The sequence below is a fragment of the Heterodontus francisci genome, unplaced genomic scaffold, assembly GCF_036365525.1.
Source record: "Heterodontus francisci isolate sHetFra1 unplaced genomic scaffold, sHetFra1.hap1 HAP1_SCAFFOLD_840, whole genome shotgun sequence".
NCBI classification, from domain to species: domain Eukaryota; kingdom Metazoa; phylum Chordata; class Chondrichthyes; order Heterodontiformes; family Heterodontidae; genus Heterodontus; species Heterodontus francisci.
The window spans coordinates 137,086-149,532 of record NW_027141701.1 but is presented as its reverse complement, the minus strand read 5'-3'; the positions used below and the strand labels follow the sequence as shown (position 1 = coordinate 149,532).

The window sequence follows — 12,447 nt, the reverse complement described above, 5'->3', positions numbered from 1 at the left end:
CAACTTACACTTTATTTATTTATTTTTATTTCTATTTAGAGATACAGCACTATGTGAGAAATTTATGTAAACAAGTGAAAACACTGCGAGCCAGTGGTGAAACTCAGTAAAGTCCCTTCCGATACCCTGAGCTCACAGTTACTGCTGTTTATAAACTGCTTTGATGCTAGTTTAGCTGCTGTTAAACTCCAGTGAGTGATTCATACCTCAGGCCAGGGCTGATGAGTTCGAGGATGATTCCACTCCTCTTACAGCTGTGAAAAAGAAAGATTTCAGTCACACAGTCACTTTACAACATGGTGAATGTTCCATAGAGAGACAGAGACAGAGAGAGAGAGAGAGACAGAGAGAGAGAGAGAGACAGAGAGAGAGACAGAGACAGAGAGAGACAGAGACAGAGAGAGACAGAGATAGAGAGAGACACAGAGAGAGACACAGAGAGAGACAGAGAGAGAGACAGAGAGAGAGAAACAGAGAGGTAAACACACACAGAGACAAAGTAATGGAGCTATACTGTCTTAACAGACCAGAAATGGCTGTTCAGCCAATCGAGTCCATGCCAGAAAGTTCTGCCTCGAAGACAAGGCAGCTAACAACTGAACCAGACTATTGTAATATTTGCACACTTACGATTTGCTGAGCTGTAACTGTGTTTATATTCTCCTCCTACAAAGATCAGAAACAGAACTTCAGTTAACAAAAGCTCCCCCACCCACCCCTCACCCACACAAACTTACTGTAGTCATGGGGGGAATGACCAGCTTAACCTGAGCTCGCTTACAGGAGACTCTGCTCCTCACTCAACCCTTTACTCTGCATTCAGCCCAGTCCCTTCATCCCCTGTACAGGCCCCCCAGTCCCCTCACTCCCTGTAGGGGACCTCAGTCCCCTGACTCCCCATATGGGCCCTCAGTCACCTCACACCCTGTACGGGACCTCAGTCCCCTCACTCCCTGTACGGGATCTCAGTCCCCTCACTCCCTGTACAGGCCCCCAGTCCCCTCACTCCCTGTAGGGGACCTCAGTCCCCTGACTCCCTATATGGGCCCTCAGTCACCTCACACCCTGTACGGGACCTCGGTCACCTCACTCCCTGTACGGGATCTCAGTCCCCTCACTCCCTGTACGGGACCTCAGTCCTCTCACTCCCTGTACGGGACCTCAGTCACCTCACTCCATGTAAGGGTCCCTCAGTCCCCTGACTCCCCATATAGGCCCTCAGTCACCTCACTCCCTGTACGGGACCTCAGTCCCCTAACTCCCGATATGGGCCCTCAGTCACCTCACTCCCTGTACAGGCCCACAGTCCCCTCACTCCCTGTACAGGCCCTCAGTCACCTCACTCACTGTACAGGCCCCCAGTCCCCTCACTCCATGTACGGGACCCCCAGTCCCCTCACTCCGTGTAAGAGTCCCTCAGTCCCAGCTCCCCATATGGGCCCTCGGTCCTCTCACATCCTGTTCCTCAGCCCCCTCACGCTCTGTACATCACTGGACTGTGTGTGCATTTCCCACATGTGTAGGAAAGTCTCTAATGCTTTGATATTTGTGCTTTAACATTTTAAAACTGCTGATACCAGAGAGTGACAGACCCTGCCCTCACTTCCTACCTCTCCTTTTCAACGCAACTGCACCGATGACAACAGCAATCAGAGCGATGGCAGCAACAACAATTCCAACAATCAGTCTGATATTTGTTCCCTCTGAAGATCCTACAGTCACTGGGAGCATCCTGGCTGTGGGGGGGGGGGAGGGGGGAAATGAGGAGGAGATCAATGAATAACCACAATCGCTGCTCATTCAGAAGCAAGTGTACCAAAGCGGGGCCTGAGTTTGAATGAGATTCAATTCTGTGATGTAATGGGCAGTCTGAGCAGAGCATGTTGTAGGTTAGAAAGGTTCAGCATGACTTGGATTACACTCCTGTGAAGCACTTTGGGATGTTTATCTACATTAAAGGAGATAAATAAATGCAGACATTGGAATTCCACATCATTCCAAAGACACTTCCAGTCACCCAAACAAGTGATTAATTCCCACATCAATCTCAGAATAGGCTTGTTGCAGCATAGTGATGGGAGGTAGGGAGTTTCTAGGGAAAGGAAAGAGGGGGTGCCATATTGATCAAAGATACTGTTACAGCACTGGAAAGGGGTGACATGCTGGAGGATTCAATGTCAGAATCTATTTGGGTAGAGTTAAGGAACAATAGAGGAGCTATTTCATTGCTGGGTGTAAACTATTGGTCACCCCAAATATAGGGAAGGAGGTCGAGAAGCAAATCTGCAGGTAGATTGCAGAAAGATGTAAGAACTTTAGAATGGTGATAATGGGGGAGTTCAATCATCCTAATATAGACTGGGATAGTAACAATGTAAAGGCAAAGGTCAGAAAGGAATTCCTGAAATGTATACAAGAGAACTTTATTGATCATTGTGTTTCCAGTTCAATGTGGAAGGAGGCAGTGTTGGATCTAGTTCTGGGGAATGAAGTAGGGCAAGTGGAGCATGTTTTAATTGGGGTGCATTTGGGAAACAGTGATCACAATATCATCAGGTTTACAGTAGTTATGGAAAATGACATGGAACAATTGAACATGAAATTACTCAACTGGAGGAGGGCTAATTTCAGTGAGTTGAAAAGCAGTCGATTGGTTTGATAAACATCACTAAAGAGGGTGCTGCTAATTTCACAGTAGAGGAAGAGGTAGTAGAGAAACTGAATAGAATAAAAATTGATAAAGAGGAGGTAGTTAAAAGGTTGGCAATGCTGAAAGTAGAAAAGTCACTGAGATTACTGAGGGAATTAAAGGTGGAGATATCGGAGGCTGTGGTCACAATCTTGCAATCCTCCTTCGGTAGTGGGATGGTGCCAGAGGACTGGAGAGGTGCAAATGTCAAATGTTACACACACACACACACACACACACACACACACACACACACACACACACACACACACACACACACACACACACACACACACACACACACACACACACACACACCTGGGCAACTACTGTTAGCCTGACTTCAGTGGTGCGAGAATGTTGAGACAACAGGAATAGGAGTAGACCATTCAATCCTTAGAGCCTGTTCTGCCATTCAGTGATATTGAGGGTGATCTGTGTCCTAACTCCATATACCTCAATAGATTAGCTAGCAAAAAAATCTATTGACCTCAGATCTGAATTTAATTGAGCTAGCATTTACTGCTTTTTATGGAACAGAGTTACACACTTCTCCCACCATCTGTTTGAAGAAACGCTTCCTAACTTCTCTCCTGAATGGTCTGGGTCTGATTTCAATGTTATATCCCCTTTGTCCGAGACTCCACCACCAGCAGAAAAGTTTCTTTCCATCTACCTTACCCTCAATTCCTTCCAAAATCCTGAAAACCTCAATCGTCCTTTAACCTTCTCTATCCCAGGGAACACAAGCCTAGTCTGTGTAATCTCTCCTCATAATTAAACCTTTGTAGCCAAGTAACATTCTGTTGAATCTGTGCTGCACTCCTTCCAAGGCCAGTATATTTATACCTTTCTAAAGATGAGGTGCCCAGAACTGTACACAGTTCTCCAGGTCTGGTCCGAGACAAGGCTTTCCACCATTTAGAAAATACGCTGATCTACCCTTATTTCATCCAAAATGGATGACTTCACGTTTGCCTGCACGGAAATACATCTGCCACAATTTTGCCCACCCAAACAATCAATGTCTCTTGTAATTTTATGCTCCTGTCTACTCTGCTTGCTATGCCACTGAACCTGGTGTCATCAGTAAACTTGGATATGTGTCGCTCTATTGTGCTTTTTAAGACTTTAAATACTGAATGGTTGAGGCCCCAGCACAGATCCCCGTGAGATAACACTGGTCATTTCCTTCCAATTCATACATACCCATTATCCCTACAGTCTGTCTACTGCCAAATCAATTTCCTAATCAGCTCAATAATATGCTTTCAATTCCAAGAGCTTTAAGAAATCTCTTATGTGGAACCTTATCGAAAGTCTTCAGCAAGTCCACATAAACTATATCCATAGACATTCCCCTATCCACTACTTTAGTTACTTCCTCAAAAAAATTCAATTTGTTTCATTAGACATGACCTCCCCCTTACAAATCCACATTGGCTCTCTTCAATCAGCTCAAATTTCTCTAAGTACTCAGTCACTCTGTCTTAATGATAGATTCCATAACCTTCCCCACAACAGATGTTAGACTAACAGATTTATAATTTCTTGGTTTCTCTCTCACCTTTCTTTAATAATGAAGTTATGTATACAATTTTCCAATCGATAGGAATAATTCCTGCATCGAGGGAGCTTTGGAAGATTATGGCGAAATTATCTACAATTTCCTCACCTACTTTCTTTAAAACCCAGGGGTGAAACCAACAGGTCCTGGGCATTTCTCAGTCTCTACAGTCATTTTTCTAAATACTATTTTCCAGCTTACATTGTCATTGGTTCATTATTTGTTTCCCTGCAATGTCAGGTATATTATCCTTTCCCATTCCTATGAAGATTGAAGCCTGGAAAAAGTAAAGCAGTAACAGAGCAATGGAGAACATTCGGGAAGAGATAGTTCAGACAGAAACATATAAACTAGATATGTTCCTTTGAAGGGGAAAGGGCAGAGCATCCAAAGCTAATGTGCCCTGGATGACAAAGGAAGTAAAAGTTAAACTAAAGCAGAGGAAAAAGGAGGCTATGACAGATGTCACTAGCAAGATTCAGTTAATAACCAGGAAGATTATGAAAAGTACAGGAATGTACAAATACACCAATCACTACAGGTTAGCAAGGCTTTCTTTCTAGAGGAATAGAATTGAAAAGTACTGAAATTATGTTAAACCTGTATCAAACCGCGCGACGTCCCAGTTGCCATATTATAAAAAAAGAGATAGAAGCACTCAAGAGAGTGAAAGAAGATTTACAAGGACAATACAGGAAATACATGGGTATACATATCAGGAAAGGATGAACAGCTGGGTCTCTTTTCTCTTTAAAAACAAGGATGAATTGTGACTGAAAAGAGGTCTTTAAAATTTGACAGGATTTCACAGAGTGGATAGAGAGAGAAATTTTCCACTTGTTGGGAAGACCATAACAGGAGGAGATCAATAACAGATAGCTACCATGTGAACACAGAATTCGCTATCACAGGGAGTGATTGAAGCAAATAGTATCGATCTATTTAAGGAGAAACTAGACAAGCATATGAGGGAGAAGGGAATACAGAGTTACGATGATAGATTTTTTTTAGTTTAGAGATACAGCACTGAAACAGGCCCTTCGGCCCACCGAGTCTGTGCTGACCATCAACCACTCATTTATACTAATCCAACACTAATTCCATTTTCCTACCACATCCCCACCTGTCCCTATATTTCCCTCCCTATACTAGGAGCAATTGCTAATGGCCAATTCACCTGTCAACCTGCAAGTCTTTGGCATGTGGGAGGAAACCGGAGCACCCGGAGGAAACCCACGCAGACACAGGGAGAACTTGCAAACTCCACAGAGGCAGTACCCAGAATTGAACCCGGGCCGCTGGAGCTGTGAGGCTGCGGTGCTAACCACTGCGCCACTGTGCCGTCCTTTAAATGAGGAAAGATGGGAGGAGGCTTGAGTGGTGCATAAACACCAACATGGACTGGTTGGGCCAAATGGCCAGTTTCTCTACTATTTATCCTATGTAATCTTTCAATCTTCATTGGATATAGGAGCGCTATTGGAGAACTGGAGGGTTGCTAATGTTATACCACTATTAAAGAAAGGGGAGAGGGATAAACCAGGAAATCACAGGCCAGTCAGCTGATAATTGGTAGTGGGGAAGTTATTCAAATCCAGTATCAAGGACAAAATTAACTTTCAATTGGAAAGGCATGGGTTAATCAAGAAGAGCCAGCATGGGTTTGTTAAAGGCAAATTGTGTCTGACCAACTTGATTGAATTCTTTGATGAGGTAACGAAGAAGATTGATCAACATAGTTCAATAGATATAAAAACAAGAAATGCTGGAACCACTCAGTAGGTCTGGCAGCATCTGTGAAAAGAGAAGCAGAGTTAATGTTTCGGATCAGTGACCCGTCTTTGGAACTGACAAATAGTTCAATAGATGTTGCACATATGGACTTTTGGAAGGTGTTCAGTAAAATGCTGCACAGGAGGCTTATTAAGGAGATGTCAGCCCATGGAACCAAGGGGATATGAAACTGGCTCAGTGACTGGAAGCAAAGGATGTTGGTAGATGTTTTTCAGATTGGGAAGTGGGGGGCAGTGTTGTTTCCCAAGGGTCAGTTTTGGGTCCATTACTCTTGGCAACTTTTATAAATGGCTTAGGCTTAGGTGTAGGGAACAGCATTATAAAGTTTGCAAATGATAAAACTTTTGGCAAAGTAGTATGGAGTAATGAGGATAGGACGAACATGGAGAGACAATATAGAATAAAGGGTACAATTCAGAAGGGGGTGCAGGAGCAGAGGGACCTATGTGTATATGTGCAAAAGTCATTGAAGGTGGCAGGACAGGTTGAAAGAGAGGTTAATAAAGCATACAGTATCCTGTGCTTTATTAGTAGGGGGATAGAGTACAAGAGCAAGGAAGTTATGTTGAATTTATATAAGACACTAGTTTGGCCTCAGCTGGAGCATTGCATCCAGTTCTGGTGGCCGCACTTTAGGAAAGATGTGAAGGCATTGGAGAGATTACAGAAAGGGTTCACGAGAATGGTTCAGTTATGAAGATAGATTGGAGAAGTTAAGACTGTTTTCCTTGGAGAAGAGAAGGCTGAGAGGTGATTTGATAGAGGTATTCAAAATCATGAGGGGTCTGAACAGAGTAGAGAGAGAGAAACTGTTCCCACTCGTGAAAGGATCGAGAATGAGAGGGCACAGATTTCAAGTATTTGGTAAAGTTAAGCAAAAGTGACATGAGGAAAAGCTGTTTCATGCAGCGAGTGGTTATGGTTTAGAATGCACTGCCTGAGAACGTGGTGGAGGCAGGTTCAATTGAAGCATTCAAAAGGGAATTAGACAGTTATATGAAAAGGAAGAATGTGCAGGGTTACAGGGAGAAGGCAGCTGAATGGAACTGAGGAAATTGCTCTTTCAGAGAGCCAGTGTAGACAAGATGGACCAAATGGCCTTCTCCTGCACGGTAATGATTCTGTGATTCAATCATTCTAGGCTTCAGGGTGACAGGATGGTGAAATGGACAAAGACGTGGCAGGTGAAGTTCAATGTAGGGAAGTGTGAAGTGATGCACTTTGGAAGGACTAATGTTGAAAGAATGTAGACGATATTTTGAAAAGTGTAGATGAATAAAGAGACCTTGGTTTCCATATGCACAAATCCTTAAAGATGGCACAGCAAGTTGATAAGGTGGTTGTAAAAGTATATGGGTTACATGGATTTATAAATCGAGGTACAGAATATAAAAGTAAAGTGATCATGCTAGAACTTTATAAATCACTGGTTAGGCCTCGGTTGGAGTATTGTGGACAATTCCGGGCACCACACTTCCGAAAAGATGTAAAGGCCTTAGAAAGGGCACAGAGGAGGTTTATCAGGATGTTAACAGAGATAACAGACTATAGTTATGAGGAGAGGTTGGAAAAGTTAGGACTGTTCCCCTTGGAATCGAGAAGGTTAAGAGGTGACCTAATAGATTTTTTTCAAGATGATGAGCAGTTTTGCTAAGGTAGAGAGAGGAAAGTTATTCCCTCCGGTGAGTGGGTCAATAACCAGAGGTTATAGATTTAAAATCATTGGTAAAAGATAGAGAGGGGAAATGAGGATTTTATTTTACTCAGCTGTCGGGATCTGGAATGTTCTACCTGAAAAGAAGTGGAAGCTGATTCCAGAAACAATTTTAAACAGGGTGTTGTACAGATATTTGAGGATGATGAGCTGACACATTTAGGGACAAAAAGCAGACACATGGGACTAAGAATGACTACTCATCCCAAGAGCCAGCATAGGCTCTATGGGCCAAATGGCCTCCTACTGTGCTGTAGGGTTCTATGATTCAATGACACGAAGTTCCAACAAAATAAAACACTGCAGATGCTGGAAATCTGAAATAAAAACATAACATTCTAGAAATACTCAGCAGGTCAGGCAGCATCTATGACGTGAGCAACAGAGTTAATGTTTCAGGTCAATACCACTTTGTCAGAATGGAGGTCACTGATCTGAAAGGTTAACATTATTGCTCTCTGTACAGATGCTACCTGACCTGCTGAGTATTTCCAACATTGTCTGTTTTTATTGTATTATTCTAAAAGTCCTACCCTTTCCTTATTCACATTTGCAGTATGACCGCAATGATTTTTAAAGGGCCACATGGGCCTTTTTCTTCTGACATAATTGTAAAAGCTTTGTGTTAATCTTGATACCCTCATAAATGTCTGTTGATATTTCTGCTCTTACTGTATGTTCTTTCGCTCTCTCCCAGTCCCCTCGATCTATACTATGCTTTGCTTTATCCTTTAGTTTTAGGTTACCTTTCACTTCTTCTCGAGTAGACCTCTCGGCCCTTCTCGTTTCTGTATTAAGCTAAATTCTTTTCTGAACACCTCCCACTGTTCATCTGTAGTTTTACCCAATAACAGTTTTGTTCAGTTTGCGGTCATCAGTCTCTGTCTCATCCTATTAAAAGTTAGCCTTACCAAATTCGAGGATCTTCATAACAGTATTATGTTTTTCCTTTTCAAACATGTCAGGCTCGCAGTTAAGTAAATGTTCCCTTACCGTTAGATTAACTATGTCTGGCTCACTACTAGAGCTAGTGTGGCCTGCCTGTTTGTTGGTTCCAGAAAACTATGTTGAATGCAGTCAAGAAATTCACAAGCTTTCTGACTTGAGCTACTCTGTTCTTCCCAATCTATATGGGAATTAAAGTCTCCCATTAAAACATCTCTTCATTTACTACAAGTCTCTTTGATCTCTGAATTAACAGCTATGCAGTGGAAGAATGTATTATCAGGAAGCCTGTAGCCAACTCCCATTACAATTCTTATCACAGTCTCCATTGATTGCTTTCACTTACCTCGATCCTCTCTTGTTCATGTTGTAACAATCTGGGACAAACTTAATGTCAGGTTGAAAAACATGGGTTAATAAATTGAAAGCGAGCACAGAATTGTCAAAGGCAAACTTGTCAAACTTGATCAAGTTCTCTGATGAATAGACGGACAGTGTTGATGAGGGTAGTGTGCTGTATGTTGTGTATATGGGCTTTCAGAAGGCATTTGATAAAGTGCCACAAAATAGACTTACTAGTAAAATTGAAGCCAATGGGATTAGAGGGACAGTGTCAGAGTGGATATGGAATTGGATCAGGGACAGAAATCAGAGAGGAATGGTGAATGATTATTTTTCAGACTGGAAGGAAGTAGAAAGTGAAGGATTGGTATGAGGATCACATCTCTTTTTGATATATATTAATAATCTGGACTTGGGTATAAGGGCATAAATTCAAGGTGTGCAATGACACAAAACTCAGAAATGCAGTAACCAATGAAGAGGATTAGAACAGATTTCAGGAGGACATAGACAGACTGGTGAAATGGGCAGACATGTGACAAATGCAGTTTAATGCAGAGAAGTGTTAGGTGATTGATTTTGGAAGGCAGAATGAGGAGAGGTGATTCTAAACAGTCACTGTTCCTCTTACCCCAGTCTAGGATCTCCATTCCTTCTTTTTCGCTTTGCTCATACTGACAGGAATAGTTGGCACCATTCTCAGGTGCGATCTGAACCCATCTCCTGAGCTGGTAGGTGCCATCGTGGTTGGGTAGGATGCCAGTGGAACATGTGTCTGCAATCGGTGCGCCATTTCTCAAGAGGGTGACTTCGATATCGCGAGGGTAAAATCCTGTGACGAGGCAGCAGAGTTGTGTCGGTTTAGCAGCTGATGCCTTGTCCGCGGAAAGAAACACTTGAGGAGCAACTGAGAGTAAAACAGATCAGAGGCAGGTCAGTGTGAGAGACAGGGAATGGCAAATATCCCTTTAAATTGGGGATTAGACCCCTGACCCCAGGGAAAGGTACATACCCCTTTAAACTGGGGTTTAGACACCCTGACTCTCAGTCACCTCTTCTGACTCACCGACTCTCAGTCACCTCTTCTGACTCACCGACTCTCAGTCCCCCCTTTACTCACCAACACTCAGTCCCTTCCCCCTCACTCACCGACTCTCAGTCCCTCCTCCCTCGCTCACCGACTCTCAGTCCCCCTCACTCACCAACTCTCAGTCCCCCCTCACTCGCTGAGTCTCAGTCCCCCCCTCACTCGCTGAGTCTCAGTCCCACCTTACTCGCTGACTCTCAGTCCCCCCTCACTCGCTGACTCTCAGTCCCCCCTCACTCGCTGACTCTCAGTCCCCCCCCCCCACTAACTAACTCTCAGACCCCCCTCACTCACTGACTCTCAGTCCCACCTCATTCACTGACTCTCCCCCCTCCCCCCACCCCCATCCACTCACTCACCGTGTCTCAGTTCCTTTTCTCCAAGTTTCAGGTACTTCTTCAGCCATTCGATGCAGGTCCCCTCCAGGTAACCCTTCCTCTGCTGATTCCTGGCCTTGTCCTGGTCCCACTTGTTCTTGGTAATCAGTCCCCAGCTTACCGGTGTTACCCACACCATGTTATCCTTATCAAAGCTGATGTAATCCCGCCCGTCCCAGCCTTCCTGATGGAACCCGCTGGTGCTCCCGTCATCCCGCAGCTCACAGCCATACATCACCTGTACTGTGTGGATCCCTGTCAATCAAACACACACAGCCAATCAGAGTCAAATAACAGAGAGCCAACAGTTCTGACTGCCTTCCACAACTGTCAGTGAAACACACACAGCCAAACAGATCCAGGAGCAGAGTGAAGGGGAGGTGGGGGAAAGCCGGGAATGATTGGGAGTTGGTAAAGAGCTGGTCCTGTCTTTCAGCCCCACAACAAAGTGCATCACTCTACCCAATTCCCGGCTTCTGTTTACTATATAGTGGAGAGACCATTACGGTTGGAACGTCTGAAACAAAAATTGTGTTTGGAAAATATGTTTGAGATTTTTGAAGAAGTAACTGATAAGATGAATAAGGGGTACCAATGGATGTAGTGTATTTGAATTTTCAAAAAGCATTCAATGAGGTGCCATCCAAGAGCTTTTTTCCACTAAATTAGGACTCAAGGCTTTGAGGATTAGTTAAAGGACAGAAAACAGAGAGTAGGAATAAACGGGTCATCTCCGGGATGGCAGGCTGTAATGAGTTGGGTACCACAGGGATCAGTACTTGGGTCTCAGCTATTTAGGCCCAAGACACAAAAAGTTCCACAGAGGGATAGGGCAGGTTAGGGCCCTAGGGGACTGATTACCAAGAGTAGGCAAGAACATGTCAGATGAAATACAATGTGGTAGGGTGGCCATTTGGTCTGCATCCATTACTTTGGAAATGTCCAGCCTCTCGTCTTCATTGGCTAATATCAGTGTCATTTAAAATCAGAATTCTATTGGTCCTGTGAGTACCCGCAAAGATCCTATTGGACCTAACCATGTGCCTGTCTTTTAGACGCCCGAACGCTATATCTGTTGCTTGTACTGTGATGAAAGTGGAGCCATTGTCTTGTTCATCAAAATGCTCAAGCAAAAGACATTGTTCAACGCAGTATGGTCAAAAGAAAGTGATTTCATAGCAAAAAAAAAATCAGGAAGGGAGAGGATCAAACACTCTGCATTTTGTACCAAGGTGATACCAATGTCAGCCACCAAGGAAAGGGAGATGTGGATCAACACATTTTGTTGGAAAAACACAAAGTGAGCACCCAATTTGCAAGTACATCATCATTGAGGTCTTTTTTTCAAATCATCTGCATCACCTCAAAACAATAAAGTAACTGCTGCTGAACTACAAATGTCTGCCACGCGGTGAAGAATCACCAGTCTTATAGAAATATCGACTGCAGTACAAGGTGACAAAGAAATCTCCTTCATACCAAGAGACCTGACATGTGGGGAAACAAAGGCAAAAACACTGAGCGAGAAGCTTCATGCAGAAGTACTTGGATTGCATTAAAGCAGATGATCTTTTTATTTTCTTTGACAATTGATGCGTCAAACAAGGGTGAAACAAAATGTTTCCCCTTCGGTTTGGGATATTTTAATTTTGAGAAGGGGATCCCGCATTTACTGTTGGATTTTTATACTGATAGCCAGGAAACCTGGGAAGCAATCGCAACAGAAAAATGATCCAAACTCAGTGCCTTTGATCTCATCCCATGAAGACTTTCCGTGTATTTGGCTGACAACACAAGTGTTAATTCTGAAAAGCACAACAGTATTTACCAAGAAGTAAAAGGCTCTCAAACGGACATAGTTGCAGCCAACTGTTTGGCTCATATTTTGCATAATACAACAAGGTACATCATCTGAAACCTCGCTGTTGATAC

General features: G+C 43.5%; 1 protein-coding gene across 14 annotated transcripts in view; it reads right to left on the bottom strand.

The window, feature by feature from the left end:
* The window catches only part of LOC137364437 (class I histocompatibility antigen, F10 alpha chain-like), a 40,090-nt gene that overhangs the window by 15,153 nt on the left and 12,490 nt on the right, over positions 1 to 12,447 (bottom strand). For 3 of the 14 annotated variants that reach the window (XM_068027664.1, XM_068027651.1, XM_068027650.1), the window contains exons 3-7: positions 10,498 to 10,770; positions 9,683 to 9,958; positions 1,611 to 1,736; positions 631 to 666; positions 207 to 254 (exon numbers count right to left, since the gene is read on the bottom strand). In XM_068027664.1, coding sequence (XP_067883765.1) covers positions 208 to 254; positions 631 to 666; positions 1,611 to 1,736; positions 9,683 to 9,958; positions 10,498 to 10,770 — 758 coding nt within the window. In that variant the 3' untranslated portion in view covers position 207. Of the gene's footprint in view, positions 1 to 75; positions 255 to 630; positions 667 to 1,610; positions 1,737 to 5,948; positions 6,051 to 9,682; positions 9,959 to 10,497; positions 10,771 to 12,447 lie in introns of those variants that run through there. The other 11 variants (XM_068027660.1, XM_068027661.1, XM_068027659.1 and 8 more) reach the window with 6 other exon arrangements.